Raw genomic sequence first — 16,392 nt, 5'->3', positions numbered from 1 at the left:
AACCAGTAATCAGTTGAGTCTGGAGATGAACATACATGTTTGGTTTCAAAACTCCTCTGTCTAATATACCACATTGCCTCTTGCTTGTAACTGTAATAGAAAGATGTTGTAAAGTGTATTATAGCTTCTAAGAGGTCCCTGTTTATTCCCCATAATCCTTTGTAAAGATACAGATTAAATAACATTTGTGGGTTGATTGCTAGTATTGCACCAATGTTCATTTCTTGATGTTAACAGTGTACTAGGGTTATACAAGATATTATCTTTGGGGGAAGCTGGGCAAAGAGTACATGGGAATTCTACTATTTTTTCAACTTCTTGTATTAAACTATTTCAAACTTTAAAAAGTTATTTTTTAAAAAATCCATGAATGTGTCCAAGAGTGACATCTATAGGACCTGGAGCCTTATAAGAATTTATTTCTAGACTCATATCCTATAAATACTGTTACAGGAGACTTCTGGGCCTGTAGTAAGATAACTCAAAGACAATCTCTGTCAACTCATATTTCTATATCCAGTGAAAACATCCTTTAAGAATGAAAGCAAAATAAAGACATTCTAAGATAAGATAAAACTAAGAATTTGTCACCACAAATTCTAAATAAAACTTTAAGGCTGAAGGGCAACAAAATCACATGGAAATTCAGATCTTCAGAGAGGAATGAAGAATACTGGAAATTGTAAACATATGGGTGAATAAAAACATTTTTTCCTGTTACTTTCCTTAAAATATGTATGTCTATTTAAAGCAAAAACTTAAACACTGCACTGTGGGATTTATATGTATACAAAAATATTACATAAAACAACTCTAATGTAAAGGAAGGGAGGATGATAAGTGAACTTACAATATTATAAGATTCTTAGATTTTACTAGAAGTGGTAAAATATTACCTCTAAGTTGACTATGAAAAGTTAAAGATGTATAATATATAACAACAAAATGTCAAGAGGTAATGCTTAATAACTGACATATAATTAAAATGGAATCTTAGCAAATAAATTTACTCAAAAGTAGGCAGGAAAGGAGGAACAGAGAATAAAAAAGTAGAGTGGCAACAGAAAACAAATAGTAAAATGGTAGACATATATTCATTCATATTAACAGCTATTATTACTTCTAAGTGGACAAAACACTGAAAACATAGAGATAGTCAGAATGGATTAAAAAATAAGACCCACCCATTTGCTGCCTACAGGATACACATTTTAACTATAAACACACAAAAATGTTGAAAAGAATGGATGAACAAATATGTACCATGCAACCAATATGTATAAGAAGGCTGGATATCAGATAAAGTAGATTTCATGACAAAGAGCATTATCAGAGTTAGAAAGGGACATTTCCAAATGATAAAGGGTCAATTCATTCAGAAGAAATAACAGTTGAAAATGTACATGCACCTACTAGCAGAATCTCAAAACATGTGAAGCAAAAATGACAGAATTAAGAAAAGAATAAACAAATTCACAATCATAATTGAGATTTTAACATCCCTCTTTCAGCAACTGAGACACCCAGACCAAAAGAAAATTGGTAAGGACAGAAAATCTGTACAACACTAACAGTTATTTCAGTCCTATTGACATTTTATAACACTATACCCTACAAGTACAGAATACACATTCTTTTCAAGGATAAATATTTCAAAGATAGAGCAATACTGGGCCATAAAACCAGTCTCTATACTTTACAAGAATTAAAAGAAAAAATTCACACACAACTTACCAAGACCAATAATGAGCAAGGAGATTAAATCAGTAATCAAAAATTTCACAAGAAATAAAACCCCACAACCAGATGGCTTCACAAGTGAATTCAACCAAACATTTAAGGAGGAATTAATACTAATCTTTCCCCACTCTTCAAAAAAAATTGAGGAGGAGAGATACTTCCAAACTCATTTTACAAGACAAGCATTACCCTAATACCAAAGCCAGACAAGGATACTACAAGAAAAGAGAATCATAGGCCAATATTTCTGAAGAACATACATACAAAAATCCTCAACAAAATAGTAGCAAACTGAATTCAACAATATGTTGAAAGGATCATTCACCAATATCAAGTGGTATTCATCCCTGGAATGCAAGAATAGTTCAACATAGGCCAAGCAATAAATGTGATACACTACGTTAACAGAATGAAGGATAAAAATCATGATCATTTCAAAAGATGCAGAAAAAGTATTTGACAAAATGCAACATCCTTTATGAGAAAAACTCTCAATAAATTAGGTATAGAAGGAATATTCTTCAACACAATAAAAGCCATATGTGACAAGCCCACAGTTACCATCATACTCAATGGTGAAAAGTTTAAAAGCATTTCCTTTAAGACAGGGATGCCCATTCTTGCCACTTCTATTCAACATAGTACTAGAAGTCCTAGCCAGAGCAATTAATCAAGAAAAAGAAATAAAAATTATCTAAAATGGAAAGAAAGAAGTAAAATTATCTCTTTGCAGAAGACATGATCTTCAATTAGAAAACCAAAAGATTCCTGAGAAAAAAAAACAATGACCAATAAATGAATTCAGTAAAGTTTCAGGATAAAAAGTATACAGACATCGGTTGCATTTCTACACACTAATAATAAGCTATCTGAAAGAGAAATTAAGAAATCAACACTGCTTAGCATCAAAAACAATGAAATACTTAGAAATAAATTTAACCAAGGAGGTGAAAGATCTGTACACTGAAAATTGTAAGACAGTGATGAAAGAGATTGAAAAGACACAAATAAATGAAAAGACATTCAGTACTCTTGGATAGGAAAAATTAATATTGTGAAAATGTCCGTATTATACAAAAGCAGTTTAGAGATTCAATACAATGGCATTTTTCACAGAAATAGAAAAAATTATCCTAAAATTTGCATGGAACTATGAAAAACCCCAAATAGCCAAAGCAAACCTGGAAAGAAGGACAAAGCTGAAAACATCATACTTCCTGATTTCAATATATATTACAAGGCTATAGTAGTCAAAACAGTATAATATGTGCATAAAAACAGGTATAGACCAGTGTAACAGAATAGAAAGCCCAGTCATAAACCTACATATATACTGTCAACTAATTTTTGACAAGAGAGCCAAGAACAAATAAGGCAGAAAGGATAGTCTCTTCAGTACTATGGTGATGGGAAAACTGGATATCCATATGCAAAAGAATGAAACTGGACCCTTATATTATCCCATACACAAAAATTAACTTGAAATGGGTTAAAGACTTAAATGTAAGACATGAAACCATTAAAAGCTCCTAGGACAGAAATATAGAAAAAGATCCTTCACATTGGCCTTGGCAATCATTTCTTGAATAAGACACCAAGAACAAGACACTCATGAGAGAAATTAAAGAAGATACAAATACATGGAAACACATCCCATGCTCATGGATAGGAAGAATTAATATTTTCAAAATGGCCATCCTGCCTAAAGCAATCTACAGGTTCAATGCAATCCCTATCAAAATACCGACAGCATTCTTCAACAAACTACAGCAAATAGTTCTGAAATTCATACGGAACCACAAAAGACCCCAAATAGCCAAAGCAATCCTGAGAAGGAAGAATAAAGCTGGGGGGATTATGCTCCCCAACTTCAAGCTCTACTACAAGGCCGCAGTAATCAAGACAATTTGGTAATTTGGTACTGGCACAAGAACAAACCCATAGACCAATGGACAGACTAGAGAGCCCAGATATAAACCCAATCACATATGGTCAATTAATATATGATAAAGGAGCCATGGACATACAATGGGGAAATGACAGCCTCTTCAACAACTGGTATTGGCAAAACTGGACAGCTATATGCAAGAGAATGAAACTGGATCATTTTCTACCCCATACACAAAAGTAACCTCAAAATGGGTCAAAGACCTGAATGTAAGTCATGAAACAATAAAACTCTTAGAAGACAACATTGGCAAACATTTCCTGAATATAAACATGAGCAACTTTTTCCTGAACGTATATCCTTAGGCAATGGAAACAAAAGCAAAAATGAATACATGGGACTACATCAAACTAAAAAGCTTCTGTACAGCAAAGGACACCATTAGCGGAACAAAAACGGAGTACTACAGTATGGGAGAATATATTTGTAAACAATATATCCGACAAGGGGTTAACATCCAAAATACATAAAGAACTCACACGCCTCAACAACCAAAAAGCAAATAACCCGATTAAAAAAAAATGGGTGGAGGATATGAACAGACACTTCTCCAAAGAAGAAGTTCAGATGGCCATCAGGCACATGAAAAGATGCTCCACATTACTAATTATCAGGGAAATGCAAATAAAAACTGCAATGAGATATCACCTCACACCACTTAGGATGGCCAACATTGAAAAGACTAGGAACAAGAAATGCTGGTGAGGATGCAGAGAAAGGGGAACCCTCCTACACTGCTGGTGGGAATGTAAGCTAGTTCAACCATTGTGGAAAGCGATATGGAGGTTCCTCAAAAAATTAAAAATAGAAATACCATCTGACCTGGGATTTCCACTCCTAGGAACTTACCCAAAGAAAACAAGTTCTCAGATTCAAAAAGACATGTGTAACCCTATGTTTATTGCAGCACTATTTACAGTAGCCAAGATATGGAAGCAACCTTAGTGTCCATCAGTAGATGAATAAAGAAGATGCAGCACATAGACTCAATGGAATACTATTCAGCCATAAGGAAGAAACAAATCCTACCATTTGCAACAACATGGATGAAGCTGGAGGATATTATGCTCAGTGAAATAAGTCAGGCAGAGAAAGACAAAAAAACAACTCATTTGTGGTGTATAACAAAGCAAAACTGGAAGGAACAAAACAGCAGCAGACTCACAGACTCCAAGAAGGGACTAGCAGTTACCAAAGGGAAGAGGTAGGGGAGTGTGGGTGGGGATGGAAGGAGAAGGGGATTGAGAGGTATTATAATTAGTACACATGGTGTCAGGTGGATCATGGGGAAGACAGCATAGCACAGAGAAAACAAGTAGTGACTCTGTGGCATCTTACTACACAGATGGACAGTGACTGCAATAGGGCATAGGGGGGAACTCAATAATATGGGTGAATGTAGTAACCACATTGTTTTTCATGTGAAATCTTCATAAGAGTGTATATCAATGATACCTTAATAAATAAATAAATAAAAAGATACCAAGAGCACAGGCAGGAAAAGATAAAATAAACAAGTGGGACTACAACAAACTGAAGAGTATCTGCGTAGCAAAGGAAACAATAAATTGAAAAGGCAACTTACAGAATGGGAGAAAATATTCACAGAGCCTATATCTGACAAAGAATTGATATCCATAATACATAAGGAACACATTCAATGCAATAGTAAAGAAAAGAAAGAAAGAGAGAAAGGAAGGGAGAAAGAAAAAAAGAAATGAAAGAGAGAAAGAGGGAAAGAGAAAGCAAGGAAGGAAGGAAGGAACTTAAAAATGGGCAAAGGACCTAAATAGACATTTTTCCAGAGAAGACATAAAAATGGCCAATATACATATGAAAAGGTGCCCAACATCATTAATCATCAGGGAAATGGAAATTAGAACCACAATGAGATGTCACCTCACATCTGTCAGGTTGGCTAATATTAAAAAGAGATAAAATATGTTGATGAGGGTATGGGGAAAAGGGAAACTTTATATACCATTGGTGGGAATTTAATTGGCACAGGCATTATGAAAACAGTGTGGCAGTTTCTCAAAAAATTAAAAATGTAATTGCTATATGATTCAGCAATCCCACTTCTGGGTGTATATTTGAAGAATTTGAAATCACTATCTTGAAGAGATCTCTGCACATCCACATTCACTGTAGCATTATTTAAAATAGGCAAAATATGGAAACAACCAAAATGTCCTTTAATGGATGAATGAATACAGAAGATGTATGGTATATATGTACAATGGAATATTGTTAAGCCTTTAAAAACAAGGAAATCCTACCATTTGTGACTATATGGATGAGCCTGGACAGCATTATCCTAAGTGACAGAAGCCAGACAGAAAATGGCAATACTGTATGGTATTACTTACAACTAGATTCTTTAAAAAAAAAGAAAGAAAAAATCCAATTTCATAGAGACAGAGAATAAAATGGTGGTTTCCAGGGGCTGGGGGTAAAAGTAAATGAGGTGATGTAGGTCAAAGAGTACAAAATTTCAGTTATAAGAAGAATAAGTTCTGAGGCTCTATTTTACAGCATGGTGACTATAGTATATTTATAGAGAGAAAGATGATAGATGATTAGATAGATGATAGATAGATAGATAGATAGATAGATAGATAGATAGATAGATAGATAGATAGATAGATATAGATAGATAGATAGATAGATAGATAGATAGATAGATAGATAGATAGATAGATACAGTATATATGGTATTGTATACTTGAAAGTTGCTGAGAAATTAAGCATTTCAACCATTAATAAAAGTTAACTATGTTGATAATCATTCCACAATGTATATGTATATCAGATCATCATGTTGTACACATTAAATATAGACAATTATATTTGTCAATTATTCTCAATTATTCCCAATTATTCCACAGGAAAGTTTTTTAAAAAGACAAGATAAACAATCTTATAAAATCTTTAAAAAGAAAAAATTTCAGCCACCGGGGGTTCAAGCTCCAGCACTAACTGTAACATTGTCCACACCAACCATGGTGAGAAGCTGCTGTGAACCTGTCACATGGAAGGAAAGGAACAGAAATGTTTCCAAAGATAGTTGTGTGTCAATATATCTTCTGCTCATAGAAGAGGGACTAACTAGTTTAACCCTATCACAATTATATTCTATGAACCCCAGCCCAGGAAAGAACATAGTAGGTAAGTCATAAAGAACTTCCCTTCCTTTTCTCTCAAAGTATATTAAAAATAGAGTTTCCTATAGGTAACTAAATGATCTTCAGGAAGTTTTAAAAGAAGAAAACTTTGATCCAGGGTAATATTATCCAGGGTAATATATGGTCTGCTACTTTCAGACTAATCCACACCATACCTGAGTAGTGTTGAAAAGGCAGAATATGTAGCTGAAGATGATTCTGACGTTCTCATTTTCAATTAACATAAGGTATGCCAGAACCCAGGTAATTCCAGAAACGACTGCAATAGATAATGTGCTAAGAATCTTCTTTAGGGATGAAATCTTTTTTGTGCTAGATAAGAGAGCAAGAAAGAAAATATGGTTTATCGAGGGTTTTGCTGATTAATGCCATTGTTAGCCTCCAAGTTATTTATACAGAGTTCAATATAGGGAGATGGGGGTGGAGAGAGTGTATGTGTTTAATAGTTTCTTTTCTTTGTCTCTCCAACTGAAAGATCTTTCTGTATATCAGGGAAGACAATGAAAATCAGAGTTCATTTAACAATATTATGCCTCAGGTGGAAAAACTATGCTAGACCTATGCTATTCTGGATAAAATCTGACTTAGCAAGCTTTATTAGTAAATACAGTGATATCTGCTTAAAAGGTCAGGCATAAAAGTTCTTTAAATACTATTGCAGGCAAATTTCATAAAGAATCAACTTTTTCTTTCAGGAATTTCATTTTAGTGATTATTACTACTGAATTAACAAGTGAGAAATTCCTTTTTTGAACATTTGGGACCTTTCCATGCTATAGGTTGGTATGGGAATACAATTATTAAAGTGCAAAGTGATCTTCTTCCTCTCATGCTAAGTCTAGATACCTGGAATATGGGCTCAACCATATGACTTACTTTGACCAGTGGGATATTAGCAATTGTTCGACAAGCAGAAGCTTGAAAGCATTTTGCTCATTAAAGCTCACCTTCTCTTATTGTTCTTTCAGACCTCTGTATTAGGAAACCTGCCCTGCTCTAATGGAAGATGAGAGACCACATGAGCAGCTTCCACTGAAGACCAACCAACCACCAACAACCAGGAATGAAAGTGAGTCATCTTAGATTATCATCAGCATTCAAGCCCAGCCAAGACCAGAACAATCACCTGACCAACACTCAGAATTATGACTAATCATAAATATTTGTCATTCTAAGTCATTAAGTTTTAGGGTGATTTTTTATGCAGCAAAAGCTAACTGACACATGGGAGATAATTTGTTAAACAATTAAATTGTAACCTGCTTTTTATTATACCTAAGTCAATTTAAAAACCATGGGCTATCAGGCAAAATTTAGAAATATAAATTTGGTTGATGTCTGTGGCCAAAATTATATTGTTCTTCATAAAGGAAATATAACCAAATTTGCATTTAGCCTAAGAAGACTTCACTAAAGTTTTTCTTCATTGACAATAAAACAGAGGTTTGAATGATTACCAGTGATATATTTTTCCTCATATTTCCCCATTCATATAGGAAAGAGAATATTTACACTTGGTTAGTAAAGAAAAAATGTAAGTTATATTCCCACTAATGATGGTTGTTTTCACCCATCTGTTCGTGCCAAATGGATCCATTTGGTGACCAAAGCTCACAAATATGCTTATAGTAGGTCTACTGGGGTTAATCAGAGTCTTGCAGAATTTAACCTGAATTTAGACCCTCATTAGCACTACATTCTAACCAATTTATGCTGTGGGAGATGGAGGTGAAGGGAATGTATATGTTTAATCATTTCTTTTCTTTCTTTCCAACTGAAAGCAATTTCTGTTTTTCAGGAATGACAATGAAAATGCTTATTGGGGTCAGAAAGTTTACAGAAAGTAGAAGCAGGCTACATGGGGACTGATAAACCAAAGAACATATGCCCTATCTACAGGGAATGTGGACTCAGTGCTGCCAGATGTTCCAGTTTTTTCGAGAGAAATGCAATTATAAAACTCCCAATTTTTATATATATTTTCAACCAGTTTAAAAAATGTACAGTCATTGGGTGATTCAAGCAATACATGTAAAATATAGCATATAGGAGCTCCCAGAATAAAAGATGGCAGAGTAGGAAGGCAAGGCGGAAATCTCCTCCCACCACCTGTCCCTGTCCCTGGTGTCCAGACCCACTAATCACCAGAACCCGATGCAATGTGGACTCGTGCTCCCAGAGCAGATCTCCAGGACCAGGTGTGCTGTGTTCCTGGGTGCTTATACCTTCACCACTCTGTTCCTCTCCCTGAGGCAAACACACCAAGGAAGCAACTATAGTAAATACAGCTAAACCTGAAAAGAACCTGAAGACTGCAGAATAGACCACCTACACCTGGGGAAGAAGGGAAGACCACTCTGAAAATGGTAAAGTGGCAGAGATGCAATGGAGCAGGACGCAAGCCCTTCTTCCATCCGAGCTCTCCTTTGGCCCAACAGTTCAGGCACTCTTGGGAGCTCCAGATGCTCCATCCCCGTCACTGGCAGCTCAGCTTCTGTGCACCACCTGTGTGCCAGCCAACTCGGCCCAGCAGTGACAGACTTTGCTACTCGCAGGCCTCTGAAGGATCTCCCAGCTTACTTGGCCCTGTCTCAGCCCAAGTGGGTAGGTGCCAGCAGGAGCCAACTCCATGGTCTCCTTCCCCCAGGCCGCCAAACCCAGTGCTATGTGCCTTGCCACCACCAGGGGCCTACTGTGCAACTCACCATGACCCCACCCTGCCCCAGAGCAGCAACCACCCTACCCTCACTGCAGGGCAGGCAGAGGGTGGTGCCACCCTCCACCACACACACACAACAACCTCACAGAAGCCACTACTTGGATCACAAAGGGCCAGTTGAGGCAAACTGCCAGCCACAACAGACTGAGACCACTGCAGGCAGATCCATTGCTCACCAACAGCAACTGGGGCTCCACTGCAAAAGAGAACCAGGCACTGGAGAATAAAGAGTCTCTGAGCTTCTGAGCACCACAGGACACCTTCATCAGAAAGCCATTACTCTCTAGACCAGACAGCATAGCAGATCCATCTAATACAAAGGAAAAAACACAGCAACCCTGACAAAATGAAGAGGCAGCAGAGGAATTTGTTCAAAACAACGCTACAGGATAAGACACCAGAAAGAGGGCTAAATGAAATAGAGATCACCAATCTCATTACAGTAACTGAAATGAAATATACAATGCAAGAAATGAATAATAGATTGCTGCAAGTACAGGACACAATCAGTGAGATGGAAATTAGAGAACAGGAACACAAGAAAGCTGAGGAAAAGAGAAAAAAGAATTTCTAAGAATGAAAGAATAGCATGGGAGCTGTGTGACCAATCCAAATGAAACAATATTCACATAATTGGGATACCAGAAGGAAAAGAGAGAGACAAAGGGATAGAAAGTCTCTTTGAGGAAATAATTTTTGGAAATTGTCCCAAACTGGGGAAGGAAATAGACACCCTGGTGATGGAAGCTCAGAAAGCCCCTAACAAAAGAAACACCAGGAAGACAACACCAAGACATATAGTAATTCAAATGGCAAATATTAAGGATAGAGGAAGAATATTGAAAGCAGCCAGAGAGAGAAAAAAGATTCTTAAAAGGGAAACCCCTTCAGGCTATCAGCAGATTTCTTAGGAGAAACTTTACAAGCCAGAAGTGAGTTGCAATAAAAATATTTAATTTATTGAAACAGAAGGACCTTCAACCAAGAACCCTCTACCCATCAAGATTCTCATTCAAATTTGAAGCAGAGATTTAAACAATTCCCAGATAAACAAAGGCTTAGGAATTTATAACTGCTAAACTAGAATTATAGGATATGTTAAAGGGACTGCTATAGACGAACATGTTCTTAAGGCTAAATAGTTTTTATTAGTGAAAATAAACCCACAGTAAAGGGAGTAGATCATTTAATTACCAAGCAAACATGAAATTAAAACAAAACAGTAATAGTAAAACCAACTATACACAAAATCACTCAAGGGATACACAAAAAGTACAGATTATAACATCTAATACATAAAGTAGAGGAGGATGAAGAAAAAATAAGTCGTTTTAGATTGTCTTTAAAATAGAGCAATCATCAACTTAATATAGACTGTTATACAGTCAGGAAGCTATCCTTGAACCTTATGGTAATCACAACTTAAAGCCTATAACAGATCACAAAAAATTAAAAAGAAGAATCTAATCACAGCACTAAAGAAAACCATCAAATAACAAGACAATAGTAGAAGAGAGAAAGTAAGGAACAGAGAGGAACTATAAAAACAACCAGAAAACAATTAATAAAATGGCAATAAGCACATAGCTATCAATAATTACCTTAAATGTAAATGGACTGAATGCACCAATCAAAAGACATAAAGTGACAGAATGGATAAAGAAACAAGACCCTTCTATATGCTGCCTACAACAGACTCATTTCAGACCCAAAGACATACACAGATATAAATGAAGGGATGGAAGAAGATATTTCATGCAAACAACAGGGATAAAAAAGCAAGGAGTAGCAGCTTATATCAGAAAAAATATATTTCAAAACAATGAATGTAACAAGAGACAAAGAAAGACATTACATAATGATAAAGGGACCAGTCCAACAAGAAGACATAACCATTATAAATAATCATGGACTCAACATAAGCACACATAAATAGGTTCTCCAGAGTAGATCACATACTAGGCCACAAAAAGAGCCTCATCAAATTAAAAAATATTGAAATTGTACCAAGCAGCTTCTCAGGCCACAATGGTATAAAACTAGAAATAAATCACACCATAAAAACAAAAACCTCTACAAACACATGGTGGCTAAACAACATGGTTCTAAATAATCAATGGATCAATGACAAAATTAAAACAGAAATAAAACAACACAGAGACAGATTAACACAAAATTCAACAGTTCAAATTGGTGGGATGCTACAAAAGCAGTATAAGAGGAAAGTACAAAGCAATACAGATCTACCTCAAAAAACAAGAACAATCCCAAATAAAAAGACAAAGAGATAAATGGCATCCAAATTGGTAAGGAAGAAGTTAAACTATCACTATTTTCAGATGACATGATATTATATGTAGAAAACCCTAAGGAATCCACCAAAAAACTAGTAGATCTAATAACTGAATTCAACAAAGTTGTAGGATACAAAATTAATACACAGAAATCTGTTGCATTCCTATATACTACCAACAAACTAGCAGAAAGAGAAATCAGAAAAACAATCCCATTTACATTTGCAAATAAAAGAATAACCAGTAATGTGAAAGACTTGTACTCTGAAAACTGTAAGACACTCATGAGAGAAATTAAAGGAGACACAAATAAGTAGAAATCCATCCCATGGTCATGAATAGGAAGAAGTGATATTGTCAAAATGGCCATCCTGCCTAAAGCAATCTACAGATTCAATGCAATCCCTATCAAAATACGAACAGCATTCTTCAACGAACTAGAACAAATTGTTCTAAAATTCATATGGAACCTCAAAATACCCCAAATAGCCAAAGCAATCCTGAGAAAGAACAAAGATGTGGGTATCACACTCTGACTTCAAGCTATACTACAAAGCTACAGTAATCAAAAAAGTATGGTACTGGCACAAGAACAGACTCATAAATCAATGGAACAGAATAGAGAACTCAGATATAAACCCACACATATATGGTCAATTAATACACAATAAAGGAGCCATGGATATACAATGAGGAAATAACAGCCTCTTCAACAAATGGTGTTGACAAAACTGGACAGCTACATGCAAGAGAATGAAACTGGATTATTGTCTCACTCCATACTCAAAAGTAAATTCAAAATGGATCAAAAACCTGAATGTACAGCAAGAAACCATAAAACTCTTGGAGGAAAAATCTTTTGAACTTAAGTATGAGCAATTATTTCCTGGACACATTCTCCCTGGGCAAAGGGAACAAAATAAAAAATTAACAAATGGGACTACATCAGATTAAAAAGTTTTTGTATAGCAAATGAAACAATCATCAGAACAAAAAGGCAACCTACAATATGGGAGAATATATTCATAAATAATTTATCTGATAAGTGGTTAACATCCAAAATATATAAAGAACTCACTTGCCTCAACACCAGAACAAAACCCAAATCACCCAATTTAAAAAATTGGGTGGAGGGCCTGAACAGACATTTCTCCAAAGAAGAAGATGGCCAACAAGCACAGGAAAAAATGCTCCAAATCAGTAATCAACAGGGAAATGCAAATCAAAACCACAATGATGTATCACCTCATACCAGTTAGAATGGCCATTATCCAAGAAAGAACAAGTGTTGGTGAGGATATCAAGAAAAGGGAGACCTCCTACACTGTTGGTAGGAATGTAAATTGGTACAGCCACTTTGGAGGGTAGTATGGTGGTTCCTCCTAAAACTGAAAATAGAACCCAGTAATCTCACTTCTGGGCATTTACTCAAAGAAAACAAAAACCCTGATTCGAAAAGATATATGCACCCCTATGTTTATTGATGCATTATTTACAATAGCCAAGATATGGAAGCAACCTAAGTGTCTATTAATACATGAATGGATAAAGAAGAGGTGGTACATATATACAATGGAATATTACTCAGCCATAAAAGAGAGTAATCCTACCATTTTAAACAACATGGATGGATCTAGCGGGTATTATGCTCAGTGAAATAATCCAGGTGGAGAAAGACAAATACCATATTTGTGGTATATATTCACTTATTTGTGGAATATAAAAACAAAGCAAAACAGAATGAAAAATATATCAGTAGACTGACTCAGACACTGAGAAGTGACAAGAGGTTACCACAGAGGAGGGGCTGGAGTGGATGGGGAATGTGAGGGGGATAAAGGGGTACAAAATTCTCAATCATAATATAAGTCAGTCACAGGGATAGTAGTACAGCATGGAGAATACAGTCAATGATTCTGTAACATCTCTTTATATTGACAGATCGTAACCACACTAAGGAGAGTGCAGATTTAATAATATGGGTAACTGTTGAACCACTGTGTTTATTTGTGTATATTTGAAACCAATATAAAATTGTATATTGATACTTAAATTTTATATATATATATATATATATATATATATATATAGAGAGAGAGAGAGAGAGAGAGAGCCTATGGCTACTAATTTATAAAATGAAAATACAGTTACCAGCATCTCCTCCAACTCTCTCGTTTCTTTCATTATTCAAATCTGTTTTCTTGAATAGTTGGGATTGGGAGAGAACATGTTTTCTTGAGGTCTTTGAGATTAGTTTTTAGTTGGGCTCATATAGCACAAAATTGTGTCATGTAATGCAGTAGATCCACATTGTAGTGCTGATGTCGGAAGATGAGAAGAAAGCTTGAGACAAAGCTTAAGAGAAAATGTGTCCTGCAAACTACATATCCCTGCTATTGTCCCAGAGTCTGAAAACCTTTCTAGGAACCATGGATACTTGACTAGGTTAGTCAAGCCTGGCAGCTTCTCATTTGTTGGGAATCTTACCTTGTCAGATTCTGGTTATTCTTCCACAGGACTTTGACCGTGATGATAATAAATATAACAACACTGCTGATGAGAATAATGGTCACAGGTGCAAGGAATGACAACAAGAATGGAACTGTTATAAAGCCATTGCTTGCTGAAATTGCCAGCCAGCATCTATGGAGAGAAAAAAAAACAATTTCAGCAAACTAAGAAAGCTATAGGTAATGGTTCTTTATGCTGTTAACATTATTGATGTTCATTTAAATGAAAAGCCTGCTAAAAGTCAATATCCCTTTGCATTCTATGTATTTGAGATAACTTTCAACACTTCATTCCACTAGAAAAATGAAATGCATTGTTCTATCTTATCTCTATGAGACAGTAGGGGCTAGTGGGAAGAATATGGCTTTTGAGTCAGGCAGTGGTGAATTTAAATGTCATTCTCTGTCACATACCTGGTGTCTGACTTTAGGAAAGTTATTGTTTTATTTTATTTTTGAATATACAGAACACCTAGCTATCTCAAAATTTTAAAAGTACAAATCCTCATACAGAGACAATAGCTCCTCCAGCAACTATCCCTGGTCACCTAGTTTCTAGTTTCTATCTCCAGTGATTATCAATAGTTTTTGTTTATTTCAGATTTAGGCTATATCACACTAGCAAATGCATATTTATTACTGATTTTCAAACAAATGATAACATACAGTACTTCTATATCTTAATTAACAACATATGTCAGAAATCATTCCTTATCAGAATATAAAAATTGTGTCCATTACTTTTTACAGCTGCATTGTATTCTATCATTTTTAGACCATAAATTATTTAAACAGCCCCTTATTAATGGGAACTTACATTTTTTAATGTTTAAAAAAATACCTGAATAGTTATTTAACCTCATTGTATCTTTTTTTTTAAGTGTGTGTGTGTGTGTGTGTGTGTGTGTGTGTGTGTGTGTGTGATTTTTGTGTTTTTTGTTTTTGCTATTAGCATTGGTGGTGGTTTTGGTGTTTTTTCTCATCTGCGGGGTGTAGTAATCATCTCCTGGCATTGTTGTAGGAATTCATTCATTTAATAAATATTTACAAAGTACATGCTATATGCTAGACACTGTTCTAGATACCAAGATATTAGCAGTGAATGAGAAACAAAAATCCCTTCTTTAGTGAATTTATTCTAATGCAGAGAGATAAAACTAACAAATAAAATACACTCTGTCAGATGGTGACAAGTGCTATGGAGAAAAATAAAGCAGGTTTTGCGGGTTGGTATTACTGTGTGTGTGTGTGTGTGTGTGTGTGTGTGTGTGTGTGTGTGTGTGCGCGCACGTGCATGGGGTGGAGGAGTGTTTCATTTTAAATGAAGTGGTCAGGACAACTCTTGTGGAAAAAAGTGATATTTGAGCAAAGATCTGAAGTAGATGAGGGAGCAGGCTGTGCCAGACCAAGGAAACAGCAAAGTGCAACGCCCTGAATTGAGAGCTTAAGAAACAGCCAAGAGTCTCATGTGGCTTGAACAGAGAGTAAGTGGGTGAGAATAAAATGAAAATATGCAAATTATGTCACAGTTCTATAGGTCTTTACATGTATTCTCAGTGAGCAAGAGAAACTTCACATTATCTGTCTTGAGTTTAAAAGTATTATTTTTATTACACAGTGATAAGAGTAGAGCACATGAAAAACAGGAAAACTATTGCAATAATCTGGTGGTTTGGGCCAGGAGAGGAGATGATAAGAAACACATCTGACCCTTGAACAACATGGGGGTTAGGGACACTGACCCCTGTGGAGTCAAAACTCCATGTGTAACTTTTGACTCCCCAAACTTAACTATTCATAGCTTACTGTTGACCAGAAACCTTACAAATAACATAAACAGTTGATTAACACATATTTTGTATATTACATGTAGTATATACTGTATTCTTATAATAAAGTAAGATAGAGAAAACAAAGTGTTTTTTCCAAGTGCAGCACATCTCTAAAATTTCCAGTGTATTTATTGGAAAAGTCCACATCCAAGTGGATCTGTGCA

At 35.5% G+C, this 16,392-nt stretch overlaps 1 protein-coding gene across 2 annotated transcripts in view; it reads right to left on the bottom strand.

Moving 5' to 3' along the window:
* The window catches only part of ADGRG7 (adhesion G protein-coupled receptor G7), a 78,776-nt gene that overhangs the window by 3,476 nt on the left and 58,908 nt on the right, over positions 1–16,392 (bottom strand). For both annotated transcript variants that reach the window (XM_036916509.2, XM_036916510.2), the window contains 2 exons: positions 14,374–14,529; positions 7,029–7,185 (listed from right to left, as the gene is read on the bottom strand). In XM_036916509.2, the coding sequence (XP_036772404.2) occupies positions 7,029–7,185; positions 14,374–14,529 (313 nt within the window). The remainder of the gene's footprint in view (positions 1–7,028; positions 7,186–14,373; positions 14,530–16,392) is intronic.

The sequence above is a fragment of the Manis pentadactyla genome, chromosome 1, assembly GCF_030020395.1.
Source record: "Manis pentadactyla isolate mManPen7 chromosome 1, mManPen7.hap1, whole genome shotgun sequence".
NCBI lineage: Eukaryota > Metazoa > Chordata > Mammalia > Pholidota > Manidae > Manis > Manis pentadactyla.
This window is presented reverse-complemented; position numbering and strand designations above follow the sequence as displayed.